The sequence below is a fragment of the Mobula birostris genome, chromosome 6, assembly GCF_030028105.1.
Source record: "Mobula birostris isolate sMobBir1 chromosome 6, sMobBir1.hap1, whole genome shotgun sequence".
Lineage (NCBI taxonomy): Eukaryota > Metazoa > Chordata > Chondrichthyes > Myliobatiformes > Myliobatidae > Mobula > Mobula birostris.
The window spans coordinates 7,834,998-7,856,108 of record NC_092375.1 but is presented as its reverse complement, the minus strand read 5'-3'; the positions used below and the strand labels follow the sequence as shown (position 1 = coordinate 7,856,108).

The 21,111-nt window shown below is 44.6% G+C and overlaps 1 protein-coding gene across 1 annotated transcript in view; it reads left to right on the top strand.

Moving 5' to 3' along the window:
- The window catches only part of LOC140199719 (E3 ubiquitin/ISG15 ligase TRIM25-like), a 50,275-nt gene extending 29,711 nt beyond the window's left edge, over positions 1-20,564 (top strand). Inside the window, exons 7-8 of the mRNA XM_072262198.1 lie at positions 11,812-11,921; positions 19,479-20,564. Coding sequence (XP_072118299.1) covers positions 11,812-11,921; positions 19,479-19,489 — 121 coding nt within the window. The 3' untranslated portion in view covers positions 19,490-20,564. The remainder of the gene's footprint in view (positions 1-11,811; positions 11,922-19,478) is intronic.
- Positions 20,565-21,111: the final 547 nt, after the last annotated feature.

Genomic DNA, 21,111 nt, shown 5'->3' with positions numbered 1-21,111 from the left:
GATGCTCAAAGCTGCTGTGCAGGTTGACTCTGTGGTTAAGAAGGCATACGGTGCATTGGCCTTCATCAACCATGGGATTGAGTTTAAGAGCGGAGAGGTAATGTTACAGCTATATGGGACCCTGGTCAGACCCCACTTGGAGTACTGTGCTCAGTTCTGGTCGCCTCATTACAGGAAGGATGTGGAAACTATAGAAAGGGTGCAGAGGAGATTTACAAGGGTTGGCGAGCATGCCTTATGAGAATAGGTTGAGTGAACTCAGCCTTATCTCCTTGTAGCGGTAGAGGATGAGAGGTGACCTGACAGAGGTGTATAAGATGATGAGAGGCATTGATCATGTGGATAGTCAGAGGCTTTTTCCCAGGGCTGGAATGGCTAACATAAGAGGGCGCAGTTTTAAGGGGCTTGGAAGTAGGTACAGAGGAGATGTCAGGGGTAAATTTTTTATGCAGAGAGTGGTGAGTGCGTGGAATGGGCTGCCGGTGACGGTGGTGGAGGAAGATATGATAGGGTCTTTTAAGAGACTCCTGGATAGGTACATGGAGCTCAGAAAAATAGAGGGCTATGGGTACCCCTAGGTAATTTCTAAAGTACATGTTTGGCACAGCATTGAGGGCCAAAGGGCCCGTGTTGTGCTGTAGGTTTTCTATTTTCTATAACACCAAGACTGGGTGAAATAGAAATTATAAATTACAATACAAAAGTATATATTAAAATAATTAAATGTGTAGTGGAAATAGAAGGGGAAAATACTGAGGAACTGTTCATGGGTTCATTATCCATTCAGAAAATTGATGGCGGAGTGGAGGAGGCTCTTCCTGAAACAGTGAGTGTATGTCCCGAGGCTCCTGTACCACCTCCTTGATGGTAGCAATGAGAGGAAGCATGTCCTGGGTGATGGGGTTCCCTGTTGATAGCTGCTGCATTCTTGAGGCATCACCTGCTGGGGGTGCTTTGGATCCCGGGGAGGCTAGTGCCCATGATAGAGCTGGCTGAGTTTTCAACTTTTTCAGATCCTGTGCAGGCACCTGTTCATTCCAGTGATGCAGCCAGTCAGAATGCTCTCCACGGTACATCTGTAGAAATTTGCAAGTGTCTTATGCGACAACAATTCTCCTGAAACTACTGAGGAAATATAGCCACTGCTGTGCCTTCCTTGTAATTGCATCAATATGTTGACCAGGATAGGTCATCAGAAAAGCTGACGCCAGGAACTCGAAACTGTTCATCCTTTCCACTTCTGATCCCTCGATGATGACTGGTGCGTGTTCCCTTGACTTGCCTTTCCTGCAGTCCACAATCAGTTCCCTGGTCTTACTGATGCTGAGTGCAAGACTGCTTCTCCTGTACACCTTGTCACCATCTGATACTCTGCCAACAGTAGTTGTGTCATTGGCAAATTTATGAATGGTGTTGGACCTGTTTCTAGGTACAGAGTCGTAGGTGTAGAGAGAGTATAACAGTGGGCTAATCATGTGTCCTTGAGGTGTGCCAGTGTTGAATGTCACGAAGTTATTTCCAATCCGTACGGACTGTGGTCTCTCCTGGCGAGGAAGTCAAGCATCCAATTGCAGAGGGAGATACAGAGGCCCAGATTTTGGAGCTTGTTAATTGGAACTGAGGGTATGAGTGTATTGAATGCTGAGTTGTAGTTAATGATCAGCAGCCTGATATAAGTATTACTGTTTTCCAGGTGATCCAAGGCAAATGAGATTGCAACCACTGTAGAGCTATTGTGGTGACAGGCAAATTGCAGCGGGTTCATGCCTTTGTTTAAGCAGGAGTTGATTCTGGCCATGAGCAACCTCTCAAAGCATTTAATTATAGTAGATGTGTATGCCACTGGGTGATGTTGGTCACTGGTATCATCAGCGCTAGGAATACAGTGTAGGGAAGTGTATGGTCTTGCACATTTGCAGAAGATGTAGACTATTTCCCAAATGGGGAGAAAATTCAGAAATCAGAGGCTCAAAGGCACTTGGGAGCCATAGTGCAGGATTCCCTAAAGGTTAATTTCCAGGTTGAGATGGTAGTAAGGAAAGCACATGCAATGTTAATGTTCATTTTGAGAGGACTAGACTGTAAAAGCCAGGGTGTAATGCTGAAGTGTTATGAGGTATTGGTCAAATCGCTTTTCAGAATCAGGGAGAATCAGAATCAGGTTTATTATCACTGGCATGTGACATGAAATTTGTTAACTTAGCAGCAGCAGTTCAATGCAATTCATAATCTAGTAGAGAGAGAAAAATAAAATAAAACCATAATAAATAAACAATTAAATCAATTACATATATTGATTAGATTTTTTTAAAGTGCAAAAACAGAAATACTGTATATTAAGAAAGTGAGGTAGTGTCCAAAGCTTCAATGTCCATTTAGGAATCGGATGGCAGAGGGGAAGAAGCTGTTCCTGAATCACTGAGTGTGTGTCATCAGGCTTCTGTACCTCCTGCCTGATGGTAACAGTGAGAAAAGGTAGGAGATACAGAAGCTTGATAATGGATGCTGCCTTTCTGCTCCCTAAAGATGTCCTGGGTACTTGTAGGCTAGTGCCCAAGATGGAGCCGACTAAATTTACAACCTTCTGCAGCTTCTTTCGGTCCTGTACAGTAGCCCCTCCATACCAGACAGTGATGCAGCCTGTCAGAATGCTCTCCATGGTACAACTATAGAAGTTTTTAAGTGTATTTGTTGACATGCCAAATCTCTTCAAACTCCTAATAAAGTATAGCCGCTGTCTTGCCTTCTTTATAACTGCATCGATATGTTGGGACCAGGTTAGGTCCTCAGAGATCTTCACACCCAGGGACTTGAAACTGCTCACTCTCTCCACTTCTGATCCCTCTATGAGGATTGGTATGTGTTCCTTCATCTTACCCTTCCTGAAGTCCACAATCAGCTCTTTCGTCTTACTGACATTGAGTGCCAGGTTGTTGCTGCGGCACCACTCCACTAGTTGGCATATCTCACTCCTGTACATCACCACCTGAGATTCTACCAGCAATGGCTGTATTGTCAGCAAATTTGCGGATGGTATTTGAGCTATGCCTAGCCACACGGTCATGTGTATACAGAGAGTAGAGCAGTGGGCTAAGCACACACCCCTGAGATACGCCAGTATTGATCGTCAGTGAAGAAGATATGTTATCACCAATCCACACAGGTTGTGGTCTTCTGGTTAGGAAGTCGAGGATTGAGTTGCAGAGGGAGGTACAGAGGCCCAGGTTCTGCAACTTCTCAATCAGGATTGTGGGAATGATGGTATTTAGTGCTGAGCTATAGTCGATGAACAGCATCCTGACATAGGTATTTGTGTTGTCCAGGTGGTCTAATGCCATGTGGAGAGTCATTTGAAGCCATTTTGAAGTATTGTGAGCACTAAGATAATATTCCTCTGCCTGTCATCAAACATAATGATACTGTTCGTCTTGTCTCCCACAGACACAGACACCTACATGCACACACGTCTCATCCATGCTGTCAGTTAATTTGACACAGATGGATTCCAGTTGGTCCATTTGGTCAAAGTTGGTTCTGAGTAATCCCATTTCCTCCCACTTCATTTCCCAACAGAAGGACGTCCATGTAGAACAGAGATCAGGCCGAATTTCTTTAGTCAGAGGGTGATGACTTTGTGGAATTCGTTACCTCGGATGGCTGTGGAAGCTTAGTCATGAGGTATATTTAAAGTGGAAGTTGTAGTTTCTTGATTGGTAAGGGTGTCAAATGTTATGGGGAGAAGGCAGGAGAATGTGATTGAGAGGAAAAATAAATCACCCATGATTGAATGTGGAGAGACTTAATGGGCTGAGTGGCCTAATTCTGCTCCTACAGTATATCTTACTGTCTTATGGTCTTATGGTTCTTTTTCTAAATTCCCCTAATACACAAAGATATAGCGATCACTGACATTCATCATGTTTCCAAAGAGCTTTCTTCATAATCAGGTTTAATATCACTGATATACATTGTGAAATTTGTTGTTTTGCGGCAGCAGTGCATTACAATATATCATAATTCAAAAAAAAACTAAATTACTATACATATACATAACCCAAGTTTCTAAGTCCACACACACACACGTAAATACACCAATCAAATAGCAGAAGGCAGCACCAATGGGGGGCACCAACCCTCCAGCCCAGCAAGGGTGACACACTGCACCGCCTCCAACAGCTTCTCTCCTGGATTGGTCCAACAGGCAAGCCATGGCTTGAGGCCTCGCCCTTGCTACAACTGAGGTCAGGCAGCTCGCCTGCAGACTTTTGCGCCATTGCACATAAGAGACAGATTTGTAGGACTTTACATTATCAATGTCCAATAGGGTCTTGCGATCACAAGAGAAACATCCAAGACAATCATTTGCTGTTAGATTACAGTATTGTGACTTTCAGTGGAACTACGACACCAGGTCCTAACATGTGTAGATAAGTTTGAGGGATATGGGTCAATAGCAGGGGAATGGTAATTGCTCGGATGGACAACTCGATCAGGCTGGCTGAGTTAGGCCTGCTTCAGTGCTCTATTACTCTATGATGCTATAGAACATGGAATGGTACTGCATACTTTCATTGGATCAGTCCTTGGACCAGCACATAAGAAAACATGGCAGCACCGCTACTTTCTTAGAAGCTTGTGAAGATTTGACGTCATCTAAAATTTTGACGAACTTCTGAAGATGTGTGGTGGAGAATATATCGTCTGGCTGCATCATGGCCTGGTATGGAAACACCAATGCCCTTGAACGGAAAAGTCTATAGAAAGTAGTGGATACAACCCAGTCCGTCATGGGTAAAGCCCTCCCCATCACTGAGCATGTTTACATAGAACATCCGTTAGTCTTGCAAGACTGTGGATCTGCGCCTGGAAAGTCTCCAGGGCGCAGGCCTGGGCAAGGTTGTATGGAAGACTGGCAGTTGCCCATGCTGCAAGTCTCCCCTCTCCACGACACTAATGTTGTCCAAGGGAAGGGCATTAACACCCATACAGCTTGGCACCAGTGTCGTGGCAGAGCAATGTGTGGTTAAGTGCCTTGCTCAAGGACACAGCACATTCCCTCGGCTGGGGCTTGAACTCACTACCTTCAGGTCGCTAGTCCAATGCCTTAACCACTTGGCCATGTGCCCACATAGAGCACTGTCACAGGAAAGCAGCATCCATTATCAAGGACCCCCACCTTATGATGTGGATGATCATGGTCTTTCCATGCCCATGATTGTTCTTGCCAATTTTTTCTACAGAAATGGTTTGCCATGCCTCCTTCTGGGCAGTGCCTTTACAAGATGGGTGACCCCAGCCATTGTCAATACTCTTCAGAGATTGTCTGCCTGGCATCAGTGGTTGCATAACCAGGATTTGTGATTACACCAGCTACTCATATAACCATCCATTACTTGCGCCCATGGCCTCAGGTGATGCTGATCGAGGATGGGGCTATGCAGGTGCTACATCTTGCCCAAGGGTAACCTGCAGGCTAGCGTGGGGAAGGAGCATCTCACACCTCCTCTGGTAGAGATATATTTCCACCCTGCCACCCGATTCCATGTTGATGCTCCTAAAGGTCCTGTCATTTACTGTACACCTGACCTCACCCTTGACCAGTTCAAAGGTTTATTTTATTGTCAAAGTATGCATGTACAATACAACTCTTATATTTGTCTTCTCTAGATGGCCATGAAATACAGAAAGACCATGGGGGTTGATGAAAGAAGAGACATCAACTCCCCCCTCCCCTGGCCTGAAAAAGAAAAGAAACAAAATTTGCAGACCCCAAAATCCCCCACCCCCTCCCTACAGAAAAAAATCAGCAACAGTAAGAATTCCTGATCCCCTCACTCGCAGCAAAACAGTGACAATAACAATCCCTGACCCCCTCACACGCGGAAAAAAATCAGTAACGCTGACAGTCACTGATCCCCTCACTCGCAAAAAAACAGTAATAACAATCCCCGATTACGTCACTGACAGACAAGAGCACTGACACAAAAAATTACCTGACACCCACCCGCGAATTGGCCTCGATGAAGAAAACACTGAAGAACTGAAGGAAGCCAATGTAAAGTACAGTCCAATAATCAAATAAGTCTCTGAATATTGGAAACATCTTTTCGTCTGTATACAAGCCGAGTGGCTGCATGAACTCAGTCCTTCCTCAAAGAGTGACCACTGACCTGCGTCCGAACACGTCGATCTGACTGCCGACCATCGTCGCCCCAGTGGCCTCCATTGGGAGTCATCGTTAACCCCCTCCGCATTCACCTTGATGCTTCAATCTTCCCTGCTGCTTTGAGGTGGAGTCATTCATGAATGAATGGAGTCATTCATGACTCCACTCCTCGTCTCTGGTCAGCTTGTGTCCTTTTTGGTCTCTTGTCTCTAATCTCCATGAGGTAGCTCTCCAGACACAGCATAGCGCTGGATCCTTCGATTGAGATCCGAACTGTATGTCACAGGCTCCAACAGTTTCTGTAACAGAAACAAGACAACAAGAACAAGCAGAAAACGTGAAATAATTGGGGAGATTAGCTATCTGAAAGATGTTGCCAGAGGGATCGTTGTTCACTGGTGCCATCTTGCCACCTCTCTGCCTACATTTTCATCTGATTTCTAACTAGGGCAATGCAGTGGAGTAGCGGTAAGCGCATCATTTTACAACGCCAACCATAAGATCAGGTGTTGATTCATGCTGCTGTCTATAAGGAGTTTGTACATTCTACAAGCGACTCGTTTCCTCCCAAATTCAAAAGGTGCATGGGTTAGGGTTAGTGACTTGTGGATGTGCAATGTGGCGCCGGATGTGTTGCGACCCTTGTGGGCTGCACCAGAACAATCCTCACTGATTTGACTTGACACAAATTTCACATTTCACTGTAAGTTTTTACGTACATAGGACAAGTGAACATAGAACATAGAAACCTACAGCACATTACAGACCCTTCGGCCCACAATGTTGTGCTGACTATATGACCTACTCTAGAAACTGCCTAGAATTTCCCTACTGCATAGCCCTCTATTTTTCTAAGCTCCATGTACCTATCTGAGAGTCTCTTAAAATACCTATTGTAGCCACCTCCACCAACGTAGCCAGAAGTGCATTCCAGGCACCCATCATTCTCTGTGTGAAAAACTTACCTCTGTACCTACTCCTAAGCACTATGCCCCTTGTGTTAGTCATTTCAGCCCTGGGAAAAAGCCTCTGTCTATCTACATGCCCTCAACATCTTATACACCTCTATCAGGTCTCCTTTCATCCTCCGTCGCTCCAAGGAGAAAAGGCCAAGTTCGTTCAGCCTATTCTCATAGGGCACACACTCCAATCTAAGCAACATCCTTGTCAATCTCCTCTGCACTCTACAGTATCTACACCCTTCCTGTAATGAGGTGACCAGAATTGAGCACAGTACTCCAAGAGGGGACTAACTAACGTCTTATATAGCTGTAACTTGACTTCATGGCTCTTGAATTCAATCCCATGGTTGATGAATGCCAACACATCACACGCCTTCTTAACAATGCTGTCAACCTGCGCAGCAGCTTTGAGTATCCTATAGACATGGACCCCAAGATCTCTCAGACCCTCCACACTGCCAAGAGTCTTACAACTAATATTATATTCTGTCTTCAAATTGGACCTGTCAAAAACACTTATCTGGTTGAACTCCATCTGCTACTTCTCAGCCCAGTTCTGCATCCTATCAATGTCCAACTGTAACCTCTGATAACCCTCCAACTATCTACAGCACCCCCAACTTTTGTGTCATCAGCAAATTTACTAACCCACCCTTCTACTTCCTCATCCAGGTCATTTATAAAAATCACAAAGAGGAGGGGTCCCAGAACAGATTCCTGTGGAACACCACTGGTCACCATCCTCCATGCAAAATACAAACCATCTACAACCAACCTTTGCTTTCTGTGGGCAATCAAATTCTGAATCCACAAAGCAAAGTCTCCTTGGATCCTGGCCTCTTTACTTTCTGAATGAGCTTCTTATCGGGAGCCTTATCAAATACCTCACTAAAATCCATATACACTACATCCACTGCTTTACCTTCATCAATGTGTTTTGTTACATCCTCAATGAATTCAATCAGGCTCATAAGGCATGGCCTTCCCTTGACAAAACCATACTAACTATTTCTAATCAGATTATGTCTCTCCAAATGCTCATAAATCCTGCCTCTCAGGATGTTCTCCAACAACTTGCCCACCACTGAAGTAAGACTCACTTTTCTATGATTTCCTGGGTTATCTCTACTCCCTTTCTTGAACAAGGGAACAACATTTGCAACCCTCCAATCCTCGGTACTTCCCTTGCCCCTATTGATGGTTGCCAGGGGCTCAGCAATCTCCTTCCTCCCCACGGCAGCCTGGCGTATACTTCGTCTGGTCCCGGCCACTTATCTAACTTAACACCTTTCAAAAGCTTCAGCATGTCCTCTTTCTTAATGTCTATATGCTCAAGTGTTTCAGTCCACTGTAAGTCATCCCCACAATGGCCAAGGTCCCTTTCCCTGGTGAATACTGAAACAAAATATTCACTAAATACCTCCGCTATCTCCTTGACTCCATGCACACGTTTCCACTATCACACCTGATTGGTCCTATTCTCACACGCTCATCCTCTTGCTCTTCCATCCTCTTACATACTTGTAGAATGCCTTTGGGTTTTTCTTAATCCTGCTCTCCAAGGCCTTCTCATGGTCCCTTCTTGCTCTCCTAATTTCATTTCTAAGCTCCTTTCTAGCAACCTTGTAATTTTCCAGAACTCTATCAGTACCTGGTTTCTTGAACCTTTCGTAAGCTTTCCTTTTCTTCTTAACTAGATTTTCTACATACTTTGTACACCATGGCTCTTTTGCCCTACCATCCTTTCCCTGCCTCAATGGAACGTACCTATGCAGAATGCCATGCAAATGTTCCTTGAACATTTGCCACATTTCTGCCCTGCATTTCCCTGAGAACATATGCTCCCAAGTTCCTATCTAATGGCATCATATTTCCCTCTACACCAATGAAATGTTTTTCCCAAATTGTCTGCTCCTATCTCTCTCCAGTGCTCTGGTAAAGGAGATAGAGTTGTGATCACTACCTCCAAAATGCTGTCCCAACAAGAAATGTGACACCTGACCAAGTACAGCCTCTCCTCTAGTTGGCTTATCTACATACTGCATCAGGAAACCTTCCTGAACACACCTAACAAACTCCACCCCATCTAAACCCTTTGCTCTAAGGAGATGCCAATCAATATTAGGAAAGTTAAAATCTCCCATTACAACAACTCTATTATTATTGCACTGTTCCAGAATTTGCCTCCCTATCTGCTCCTCAATGTTGCTATTACTGTTGGGGGGTCTATAAAAACACCCAGTAGATTTATTGCCCCCTTCCTCTTTCTGAGTTTTACCCACAATGACTGAGTAGACAATCCTTCCATGACATGCTCCTTTTCAGCAGCTGTGACACTGTCCTTAATGTGCAATGCCATGCCCCCACCTCTTTTGCCTCCCTTCCTGTCCTTTTTGAAAGATCTAAAGCCTGAAACACTCAGCAGCCATTCCTGCTCCTGAGACATCCAAGTCTCTCTCATGGCCACAACATCATAGTTCCACGTATTGATCCACGCTCTAAACTTATCCGCCTTGTTTATGATACTCCTTGCATTAAAATAGACACATCTCAAACCATCAGGCTGAGTGTGGCTTTGCTCTAACGTCTGCCTATCCTTCCTCACAAACTCCCTTTAAGCTGTCGCTACTTGTACTCTGCCTCTTCACTTCAGTTCCTATCCCCCTGCAAATCTAGTTTAAACCCTCCCCAGTAGCATTAGCAAACCTCTCCGCTTGGATATTGGTCCTCCTCGGATTCAAGTGCAACCCGTCCTTTTTTGTACAGGTCACACCTGCCCCAGAAGAGGTCCCAATGATCCAAAAATCTGAATCTTTGCCCCCTGCTCCAATCCTCCACCTCATTCTATTCCTATACTCACTGTCGCGTGGCACAGGCAGCAATCCTAAGATTACTACCATTGAGGTCCTGCCTCTCAACTTCCTTCCTAACTCCCTCTCTGCTTTCAAGATCTCTTTTTCTACCTTTTTCTACCTTTGTCATTGGTACCAATAGGTACCACGATCTCACCCTCTCATTTCAGGATATTGTGGATGCACTCAGAAACATCACGGACCCTGGCACCTGGGAGGCAAATTGTTATCTGTGTTTATTTTTCGTGCCCACAGAATCGCCTATTTGTCCCTCTAACTATAGGGTCTTCTATTACTGCTGCCATCCTCCTCCATTCCTTACCCTCCTGAGCCACGGGGCCAGACTCTGTGCCAGAGGCACGGCCACTGTTACTTCCCCCAACGTTACTCAAAATGGAGTACTTATTGTTGAAGTGTCAGCCACAGGGATGCTCTTCAGTAACGATATCCCTTCCCTTTCCTGACAGTCACCCACTTAGCTGTCTCCTGTGGCTCTAGTGTGACTACCTGCCTATAACTCCTGTCTATCACCTCACTGTCCCTAACAAGCCGAAGCTCGTCGAGCTGCAGCTCCAGTTCCTGAACATGGGCTCTAATGAGCTGCAGCTCGAAGCACCTGGCCAAGGTGTGGCCATCAGGGAGGCTGGATATCCGACATCTGGCACCCAGAGCAGAACACTGGGCCTGCAGTAATACCCTCTATTCTTACGTCAGAGGGAAAAAGAGAGAGTGCAGAGGAGATTTACAAGGATGTTGCCTTATGAGAACAGGTTGAGTGAACTTGGCTTTTTCTCCTTGGAGTGATGGAGGATGAGAGGTGGCCTGATAGAGGTGTATAAGATGATGAGAGGCATTGATTGTTGGATACCCAGAGGCTTTTTCCCAGAGCAGAAATGGCTAACATAATTTTATGATGTGTGGAAGTAGGTACAGAGAGGATGTCAGGGGTAAGTTTTTCACACAGAGTGATGGGTGCATAGAAAAGTCTTTTAAGAGCCTCTTAGATAGGTACATGGAGCTTAGAATAATAGAGGCCTATGCAGTAGGGAAATCATAAGCAGTTTCTAGAGTGGGTTTCATGGTCAGCACAACATTCTGAGCTGAAGGGCCTGTGATGTACTGTAGATTTCTATGTTTCTATTATCAAAGTACCGAAATGTCACCAGATATTACCGTGAGATTCATTTTCTTGCAGGCATATCCGGTAAAACAAAGAGACACAATAAAATTTATGATCAACTATACTTAAACAAAGATCTACAAATAACCAATATGCAAAATAAGACAAATCATGCAAATTAATACAAAAATATGTTGTAGAGGGTTTGATAGTGAGCCCATAGGCTGTGGAATCAGTTCAGAGTTGAGGTGAGTGAAGTTATCCATGCAGGTATAGGTACTGGAGTCTAATGGTTGAAGGGTACAAACTGTTCCTGAACCCGGTGGTGTGTGACCAAAGGCTCCTGTACCTTCTTGATGGCAGTAGTGAGAAGAGAGCATGGTCTGGATGGTGGGGATCCTTGATGATGGATGCTGCTTTTCCTGCAACAACGCTTCTTGCAGATGTGCCCAATGGTGGAAGGGCTTACTTGTGGGCTGTATCCACTACATTTTATAGGCTTTTCTGTTCATGGACATTGGTGTTTCCAGACCAGGCTGTGACACAAACAGTCAGGATACTCTCAGAAAGGAATACATGAAATAATCTTCCCTGGTTACTCCATCTGCTAAGAGACTGGCGATGGAACATAGACAGAAGTTTGTGCGGCGTTTTCAGTGTCTGTAGATTAGTGAACTGTTAATGAAAGCAGTGTTTACTCTTGCATTACAGAGCTACAAAGCCACAGCGCATAATCCTGAATGTGTCTGCTATCAGGACTGCTATGCAGAATAAATTTTGGGAATACCAGAAGTACCAGTCGACCATATTGCAGGCACTAGGTAAGGAAAATTAAGGCACATTAGCTTTAAAAGTTCACTCCCTGCAGCCCTATTATGGGTAACGGCTGCAGGTCGACTGCAGTAATTTAACAAATTAATCAGTAACCAACAACCCAAACAAATTTACTTTCAAATTCTTCTTCAACATCCTCTGTAACTCCTGTCTCAGAGTGGCTCTTGTCTCAGTATAACCCCTTGCTCAGTGTAACTCCTCCCTCAGTGAAACTCCTCTCAGCGTTACCAGTATTCTCATGGGCAGGTTTGTTAGAGCTGTTGGAGAGGGTTTAAACTAATTTGACAGGGCTGTGGGAACGGGAGTGAAGCAATTCAGGACAGAACGGATAGTTAAAAAAATAAAGATAGCGTGCAGTCAGACTGTCAGGAAAGGCAGGCAGATGATAGGACAAAATTGCAGCCAGCAGGGTAAGTATCAGTGCATTAGGGATGCAAAATCAAAAAGGGTAGCAAATACATAAATCAACCTGATATATCTCAATGCACAGAGTATAAGAAATAAGATGAATGATCTTGTTGCATTATTACAGATTCCACGTAGGATGATTTGGCCATCACTAAATCGCGATGGATAGCTGCAGTTGGGAACTGAATGCCCAAGGTTACACATTGTATCAGAGGGATAGGAAAATAGGCAGAGGGGGTGGTGTGGCTCTGCTGGTAAAGAATGGCATCAAATCATTAGAAAGATGTGACATAGGATCAGAAGATGTTGAATCCTTGTGGGTTGAGTTAAGAAACTGAGGGTAAAAGGACTGTGATGCAGTTATATAAAGGCCTACAAACAGTAGCTGGGATGGGATGTGGTCTACAGAATATAATGGGAAATAGAAAAGGCATGCCTAAAGGGTAATGTTATGATAGGTTGGTAATGGATCCCAAGAGAGTGAATTTGTTAAATGCCTAAGAGATAGCTTTTTGAAACAATTTGTCATTGAGACTACTAGGCAATCAGCTATACTGGATTGGGTGTTAGTCAATGAACCAAAGGAGATTAGGGAGCTTAAGGTAAAGGAACCCTCTGGAGACAGTGATCACAATATGAAAATTTGGTAAGGAGAAAGCAGTATGACATAGCAGTATTTCAGTGGAGTAAGGGAAATTACAGTGGTATGAGAGAGGAGTTGGCCAAAGGAAATTGGAAGGAGATGCCGGCCGGGATGACAGCAGAACAGCATGGCTGGAGTTAGTGGGAAAAATGAGGAAGGTACAGGATGGATGTATTCCAAAAACAAAGCGATGTTCAAATGGCAAAATAGTACAACCGTGGTTGACAAGGGAAGTCAAAGCTAATGTTAAAGCAAAAGAGAGGGCATACAATGAAGCAAAAATTAATGGGAAGATAGAAGATTGGGAAGCTTTTGAAAACCTTACAGAAAGCAACTAAAAGAATCATTAGGAGGGAAAAGATGAAAAATGAAAGTAAGCTAGCAAACAATATCAAAATGGATGAAAAAAGATTTTTCAAGTATACTGTACATTCTGAAATTCTTTTTCTTCACAAACATCCGCGAAAACGGAGGAGTGCCGCAAAGAATGAATGACAGTTAAATGTTAGGACCCCGAAGTCCCCCCAACTCCCCCCATCCACGCACAAGCAGCAGCAAAGCAACGACCCCCACACCAGCAAAAAAAGCATCTGCGCCGCCCCCCCCCCCCCACTGAGTACTCAAGTGTACAGCAAAGATCAATAAAGAAACAGACTTGCAGTACCCCAAAGACTACTTGTTCATCTGGAAATTCAACATGCCACAGGCTCTCTCTCCCCCTAACAAGGGAAAAAGAGATGTCCCTGTTTCACAGCGAGGTGGAGACATAACAAAACAACTCACTGATTTACGATGTAAAAAGTCTGTTGCGTCGCTTCTTCCGAGCTCTGTACCCAAGGAACTCGGGTCTCTGGGCACACAGCCAGCAGTCAGCTTGCTGCTTTCAATCTTCTGCCTCCCACGACACACCAGTTTCCTGCGGTGACACTGACCTCGAGTGTGCCCGCCTCCAGAGCCATGAAATCCCAGAACCCTGAAAGCACTCTAGTCTTCTAGGCCGCGTCCTTGGCATGTCGAATAGTGGCCAGTCGTGAGACCACAAGAGCGGGTCCCACTCCCGCAAAGAACCGTGGTCAGTGTGTAACTCCAGGTCAGGGTCTTCAAAACAACCCTGAAAGGGGAAAATAGAAATATTAAAGATAGAAATAGGGCTGTTTCCGAAGATGCAAGCAGAGGAGTTGCCATTAAGTGCCATCGTTCTCCTAAGCTCCTCCTCTTTCAAGAGGTCTAGAAAGAGCAGGGATGTGATGCTGAGGATTAAGAAGGCACTGGTGAGGCTTCACCTTGAGTATTGTGAACAGTTTTGGACATCTCATCTAAGAAAAGATGTTCTGGCATTGGAAAGTGTTCAGAGGAGGTTCACAAGGATGATTCCAGGAATGAAAAGGTTATTTGAGAAATATTTGGTAACTCTGTGCCTACACTCAATGGAAATTAGAAGGATGAGGGGAGATCTCATGAATACCTTTCAAATGTTGAGAGGCCTAGACGGAGTAGATGAAAAAACAATGTTTCCCATGGTAGGAGAGTCTAGGACAAGAGGGCACAGCCTCAGGATAGAGGGGTGTCCATTTAAAACAGGGAGGGGAGAAATTTCTTTATCTGGAGAGTGCTGAATTTGTGGAATTTGTTACCACAGGCAGCAGTGGAGGCCGGGTTGTTGGGTGTACTTAAGGCATAGATTGATTGGCCATGGCACCAAAGGTTATGTGGAGAAAGCTAGGGAGTGAGGCTAAGGAGGGACAAAAAAAAAAAGAATGAGCCATGATTGAATGTGGAGCAAACTCAATGGGCCAAACAGTCTAATTCTGCTCCTATGTTTTATGGTCTAAACCTCTCTCAGTGTCACCCTCTCTCGGCGCGACCCCTCTCTCACTGTAACCCTGACTCAGTGCAACCCCCTTCTCAGTGTCACCCTCTCTCGGCGCGACCCCTCTCTCACTGTAACCCTGACTCAGTGCAACCCCTCTCTCAGTGCAACCCCTCTCTCAGTGTCACCCTCTCTCGGCGCGACCCCTCTCTCACTGTAACCCTGACTCAGTGCAACCCCTCTCTCAGTGTCAACCCCTCTCTGTGCAACACTGAGGTCCGATGTAGATTGGGGGACCGTTTTGTTGAGCACCTTCACTGTGTCTGTAACATGGAGGATTTCTCAGTGCCAACCATTTCCACGTTCTTCTCCAATACCATGATGAGACCTCTCTCATGTTGGAGTAGCAACACATCACATTTTGTTTGTGTAGCCTCCAAACTAGTGCCATGAACATCGTTTTCTTCAGCTTCTGGTTATTTCACCCTTTCCCCCTTCGCTCCTTTCCCATTTCACTTTGTGGCCGCACTCTCTACCCATCTCTTCTTACCTGCTTATCACCTCCATCTGATTCCCCTCCTGCTCCCCTTGTTGCCGTGGTCCACTCTCCTCTTCCTTTTTCTTCAGCCCTTCACCATTTCCACCGGAAACCTCCTAGCTTCTTACTTCACCCACCCTGCCTCTCACCTACCACCTGCCAGTTTATATTCCTTCCCATTTGCCCCACCTTCTTATTTTGCTTTCTTCCCGCTTCCTTTCCAGAACTGAAGAAGGATCTCAGCCCAAAACATCAACTCATTATTCTTCTCCATAGATGCTGTCTGACTTACTGAGTTCCTCCGGAATTTTTTGCGTGTTGTTTGGAATTTCAAGCGTCTGCAGAAAGTTTTGTCTTCTGTGTCCTGTCATTAATGAAGGACCATAGAACAGTACAGCACAGGAACTGGCCCTACAGCCCACAGTATTGTGCCAAAGCAGCTAAAAAGAATATCAAAAGCACCCAGATACTAATCTTTCTCACCTACACAAGGTCCATATCCTTCCATCTTCCTTACATCCATGTGCCTATCTAAACATCTCTTAACAGACTCTAATGTATTTGCCTCAACCACTGTACCAGGCTGCACATTCCAGTCATCCACCACTCTCTGAGTAAAAAAACTTACCCTCGCATCCCCCTTGAAACTTACACCCTGCCACCTTCAATGCATGCCTTTTGGTATTAGACATTTCAACCCTAGGAGATGGATAATCCCTGTTCTGTCTTATCTATGCCTCTCATAATCTTTTCAAACTCTATCAGACCTCCTCTCAGCTTCTGACACTCCAGAGAAAACAACCCAAGTTTATCCAACCTCTAAACCAGGCAACATCCTGGTAGACCTCTTCTACACCCTCTCCAAAGCCTCGACATTCTTCCTATAGTGAGGCGACCAAAGTTGTACACAATACTGCAGATACGAGCTAACCGGAGTTTTATAAAGTTGCAACATAACTTTGTGACTTTTGAACTCAGTGCCTCGACAAATAAAACCAGGCATTCCCCATAGGCAATCACCTTATTGACCAGTGTGGACACTTTCAAGGAGATATGAACTTGGATCCCAAGATCTCTCTGCTCAGCAACAGTGTTAAGGGTTTTGCCCTTAACAGTATACTATGTCCTTGTATTTCCCCTATCGAGGTGCAGCACCTCATATTTATCTTGGTTAAACTCCATCTGCCATTTCTCAACCCATTTCTGCAACTGATCTATTTCATGCTGTTATTTGACAGTCTTCCACACTATCCACAACTCCACCAATCTTGGTATCATCCGCAAACTTACTAATCCGCCCGTCTGCATATCATCCAGGTCATTCATAGGTCCCAGTTCAGTACCCAGTGAAACACCACTAATTACAGACCTCCACTTGAATAAGCCCCTTTAGCCACTATCCTCTGTCTTCTACGCGCATCAGTTCCGAATCCATACAGTTAATTCACTGCAAACTCAGTCCATCTTAGTCTTCTGGATTAACCACCCGTGAGGGACTTTGTCAGATGCCTTACTGAAATCCATGTAGACAACATCCAGTGTCCTACTTTCATTATTCTCTCTCATCATCTTGTCAAAAAACTCATCCAAGTTGTTAAGACACAGCCTGCCCTTCATAAAGCCTACTGGCTCTCCCCAATTAGGCCGCGGGTTTCTAAATGCTAATATATCTTATCCCTAAGAATTTTCTTCAGCAATATCCTGACAGCCTACCTGAGACTCACCAGTCTATAGTTCCCAGGATTTTCCCTTGTTCCTTTCTTACATAAAGCTGCAACATTGGCCACTGGCCAGTCCTCTGGTACCTTACCTGTGCCTAGAGAGGATGTGAAGATACTGGTTAAAGCCCCAACAATCTCATCTCTTGCCTCCTTCAATAACATGGGATAAATCCCATCATGCGCTGGAGACTTCTCAAGTGGAGGTCTGTAATTAGTGGTGTTTTGCTGGGTACTGTACTGGGATCTCTGCTGTTTTTGATGTATATGAATTACTCACTAGGAGACCCAACACTTCCTCCTTGACCTCTAAAATGCCCCAACATATTTATGCACTCAGCACTAATCAAAGTGGTAAATACTGAAGCAAAGTACTCATTCAGTACCTCACTCATGTTCTCCGCATCCAAGCACCCCACCCCTTTATCCTTGAGTGATTACACCCTGTTTCTAGTTACCCTCTTGCTCTTGATGTATGTATAAAACGCCTTGGGATTCACCCTAATTCTTCTTGCGAAAGACTTGTCATGGCCCCTCCTAGCTTTCCTAATTCCCTTCTTTAGTCCTTTTCTGGCCTCTTTAATCTCATCGAGTGCTTTGTTTGATCCAAACTTCAGAAGCTTTACACACTTTTCCTTTGTCTTCTTGACTAAATTCATCTCCTTTTGGACATCCAGGGTTCTCTTATCTTTCCTTCTCAGTCCTTCCTTCTGTCAGGAAGATACTTCTCCGGTACTCTGTGCAATTGATCTTCAATCTCCCTACACATGCCCAATGTGGACTTGCCCATAAAAAAGGTGTTCCCAATTAACTCTTCTTTGTTCCTGACTGATGCCCTCATAATTTGCCAAAAACCAATTTAAAACTCTCCCACAAGGACCGGACCTATCCTTATCTATAGCTATCCTGAAAGTTAAGGAGTTGTGTTCACTGTTCCCTAACAGTTCAACCACTGAAAGGTCAGTCACCTATCTAGGCTCACTGCCCAACACCAGGTCCAGTAGGGCACCTCCCCTGTCATTGGACCAAACGCATATTGATTTAAGAAATATTCCTGGACAAATTCTGACCCATCTAAACCCCTTGCAATAAGGTCCCAGTTTATAATAGGGAAGTTGAAATCCCCCATGACAACAACCCTATTACTTCTACACACTTCCTTAATGTGATTATATATCTGTTCCTCAATGTCCCCATGGCTGTTGGGGAGTCCGCAGTAGAATCTCATCAGTGTGATTGCGCCCTTCCTATTCCTGAAATGTCCCTGATACTGCATCTTCTCAACCCTTTACCTCCTCTCTCCTTTCTAAAACCTTGAAAACCTGGTAAATTAATCACCCATTCTGCCCCTCTTTCAGCAAGGTTTCAGTAATGGCTACAACATCATCGTTCCATGTACTGATGCATGCTCATCACCCTGACTCATAATACTCCTAGCATTAAAATACACTCGCTTCAAACTATCCAACTAACTTGCTTTTGTTGTTCTGTAATTGAACACCCAGTTCACCAACCTCTCACACCTTCCCTCGTATTAACTTGCTGTATGATTTTCCGAATTATGGGATGTGACATCAAGGAGATACAATTATTGTGTCCTCATTTATTTTATCTTCTCACATGCCTGTCACCTCCCCCTGGTGCGCCTCCTCCTTCCCTTTCTCCCGTGGACCATTCTCCTCTCCTATTAGATTCCTTCCTCTCCAGCCCTTTACTTTCCCAGTCACCTGGCTTCAACTATCACCATCTAGCTAGCCTCCTCCCCATCCCCTCCAGCTTTATATTCTGGCATTTTACCCTTTCCTTTCTAGTCCTGATGAAGGGTCTTGCCCCAAAGCATTGACTGTTTATTCATTTCCATAGATGCTGCCTGACCTGCGAGTTCCCCTTGCATTTTGTGTGTGTGTTGCTCTGGATTTCCAGCAACTCTTGTGACCTGACGAAGAGTCTCGGCCTGAAACGACGACTGTACCTCTTCCTAGAGATGCTGCCTGGCCGCTGCGTTCACCAGCAATGTTGATGTGTGTTGCTTGTGTTCTGTTATTGTTTTTTGTTGTTTTGTTATTGAGCACCCAGTTCCCAGACCCTCTCACACCTTAACTTGGAAAAGGTTAAAGGTTGGAGAGGCCAGACTAAGAGTGGTCACTGCTGGTCCAGGTTTGGGGGTTCAGTTCATGGCTAAGAACCCTAAATGGTCAAAAAACAAAACTGTTACAGAAACAGCAATGAAGAATCTGTCTGTACAGACAGAGATGGAGGATGTTCATTGCTGTCCTAAATGCCAATAGCTTAATGTGCAGGTCTGTGTGCTGTAGATGTTGCCTGACTGCTGAGTTTCTCCAGCATTTTGTGTGTGTTGTTCGGGATTTCCAGTGTCTGCAGACTTACTCATGTTTGTATCTATTTTCTGTTTATTTTTCATTTCAGTGTGCTCGTAGATGATGAATTAATTTCGGATGAAGAGGGATTTCCTTAGAAAATGGTCATGGAGAAACCGCATTATGACTGCAACTGAATTTCTGCACCTTGGATTCAAGAGATTGAGCTGCCACCCCCTTTTCTTTGTCTATTGCTTTTCTTCAGATTTTTGGATGTGATTAAGTAGGGTTTTTCACAATATTCTGATGTGTCCATTTGAAGTTGTAGTGAGGGTAAACATCTCACAATCAGATTCATAGTCATACTCTATTGAGTAATCACTTATTGCGTAGACTTGATCATCTCAAGTAGTGAAGGTCTTTGGTATGGGTTTCAGTGGGGTGGAGATATTATTGATGATGGGTCTTCTTCATTGGTCGGTCAATCAGTAGGTTATGGATTCAAGTCCCAATTGTATTCAAGGAAAGAAAGCATCAGAGTTTTAAAGAGGAGCAACAGTGTCCCTTCACTAAAATGTATCATTGTCACAGTGAGCGCTGGCAACGACTAAACCCAGGTGTGGAGGAACAACAGACTCTCATGTAGAGACAGAAACAAGAGGTTATGCTTAAGAATTCCAATGGAACATCAGTGGCACAACCGAGCAACACTGTGAGACAGCTGATTCTCAACACCAGGACCCTGTGATGAGTGCTAATTGGGAGTCCACTTTAAATAATCACAGTAGGTAGAAAACCCATTCCAGTAACAATGACCTTGACAAGATTAAACATAAACTACAAGAGCTTCGTGTCATCCGCAAACTTGGAGATGCTGCATTTAATTCCCTCATCCAAGTCATTAATATATATTGTAAACAACTGGGGTCCCAGCACTGAGCCTTGCGGTACCCCACTAGTCACTGCCTGCCATTCTGAAAAATTAAAGAGCAAGTAATTTCTGTCTGAGTCTGATTTGTTTTCTGTGTGTCCCTATGCAATGATATGGTGAATCCTGATCTACGGCAGAAGTGACACGAAGCGGATGACATGAAGTTGGGTGGCAGTGTTAGCTGTGAGGAGGATGCTAAGAGGATGCAGGGTGACTTGGATAGGTTGGGTGAGTGGGCAAATTCATGGCAGATGCAATTTAATGTGGATAAATGTGAAGTTATCCACTTTGGTGGCAAAAATAGGAAAACAGATTATTATCTGAATGGTGGCCGATTAGGAAAAGGGGAGGTGCAACGAGACCTGGGTGTCATTATACACCAGTCATTGAAAGTGGGCATGCAGGTACAGCAGGCGGTGAAAAAGGCGAATGGTATGCTGGCATTTATAGCGAGAGGATTCGAGTACAGGAGCAGGGAGGTACTACTGCAGTTGTACAAGGCCTTGGTGAGACCACACCTGGAGTATTGTGTGCAGTTTTGGTCCCCTAATCTGAGGAAAGACATCCTTGCCATAGAGGGAGTACAAAGAAGGTTCACCAGATTGATTCCTGAGATGGCAGGACTTTCATATGAAGAAAGACTGGATGAACTGGGCTTGTACTCGTTGGAATTTAGAAGATTGAGGGGGGATCTGATTGAAACGTATAAGATCCTAAAGGGATTGGACAGGCTAGATGCAGGAAGATTGTTCCCGATGTTGGGGAAGTCCAGAACGAGGGGCCACAGTTTGAGGATAGAGGGGAAGCCTTT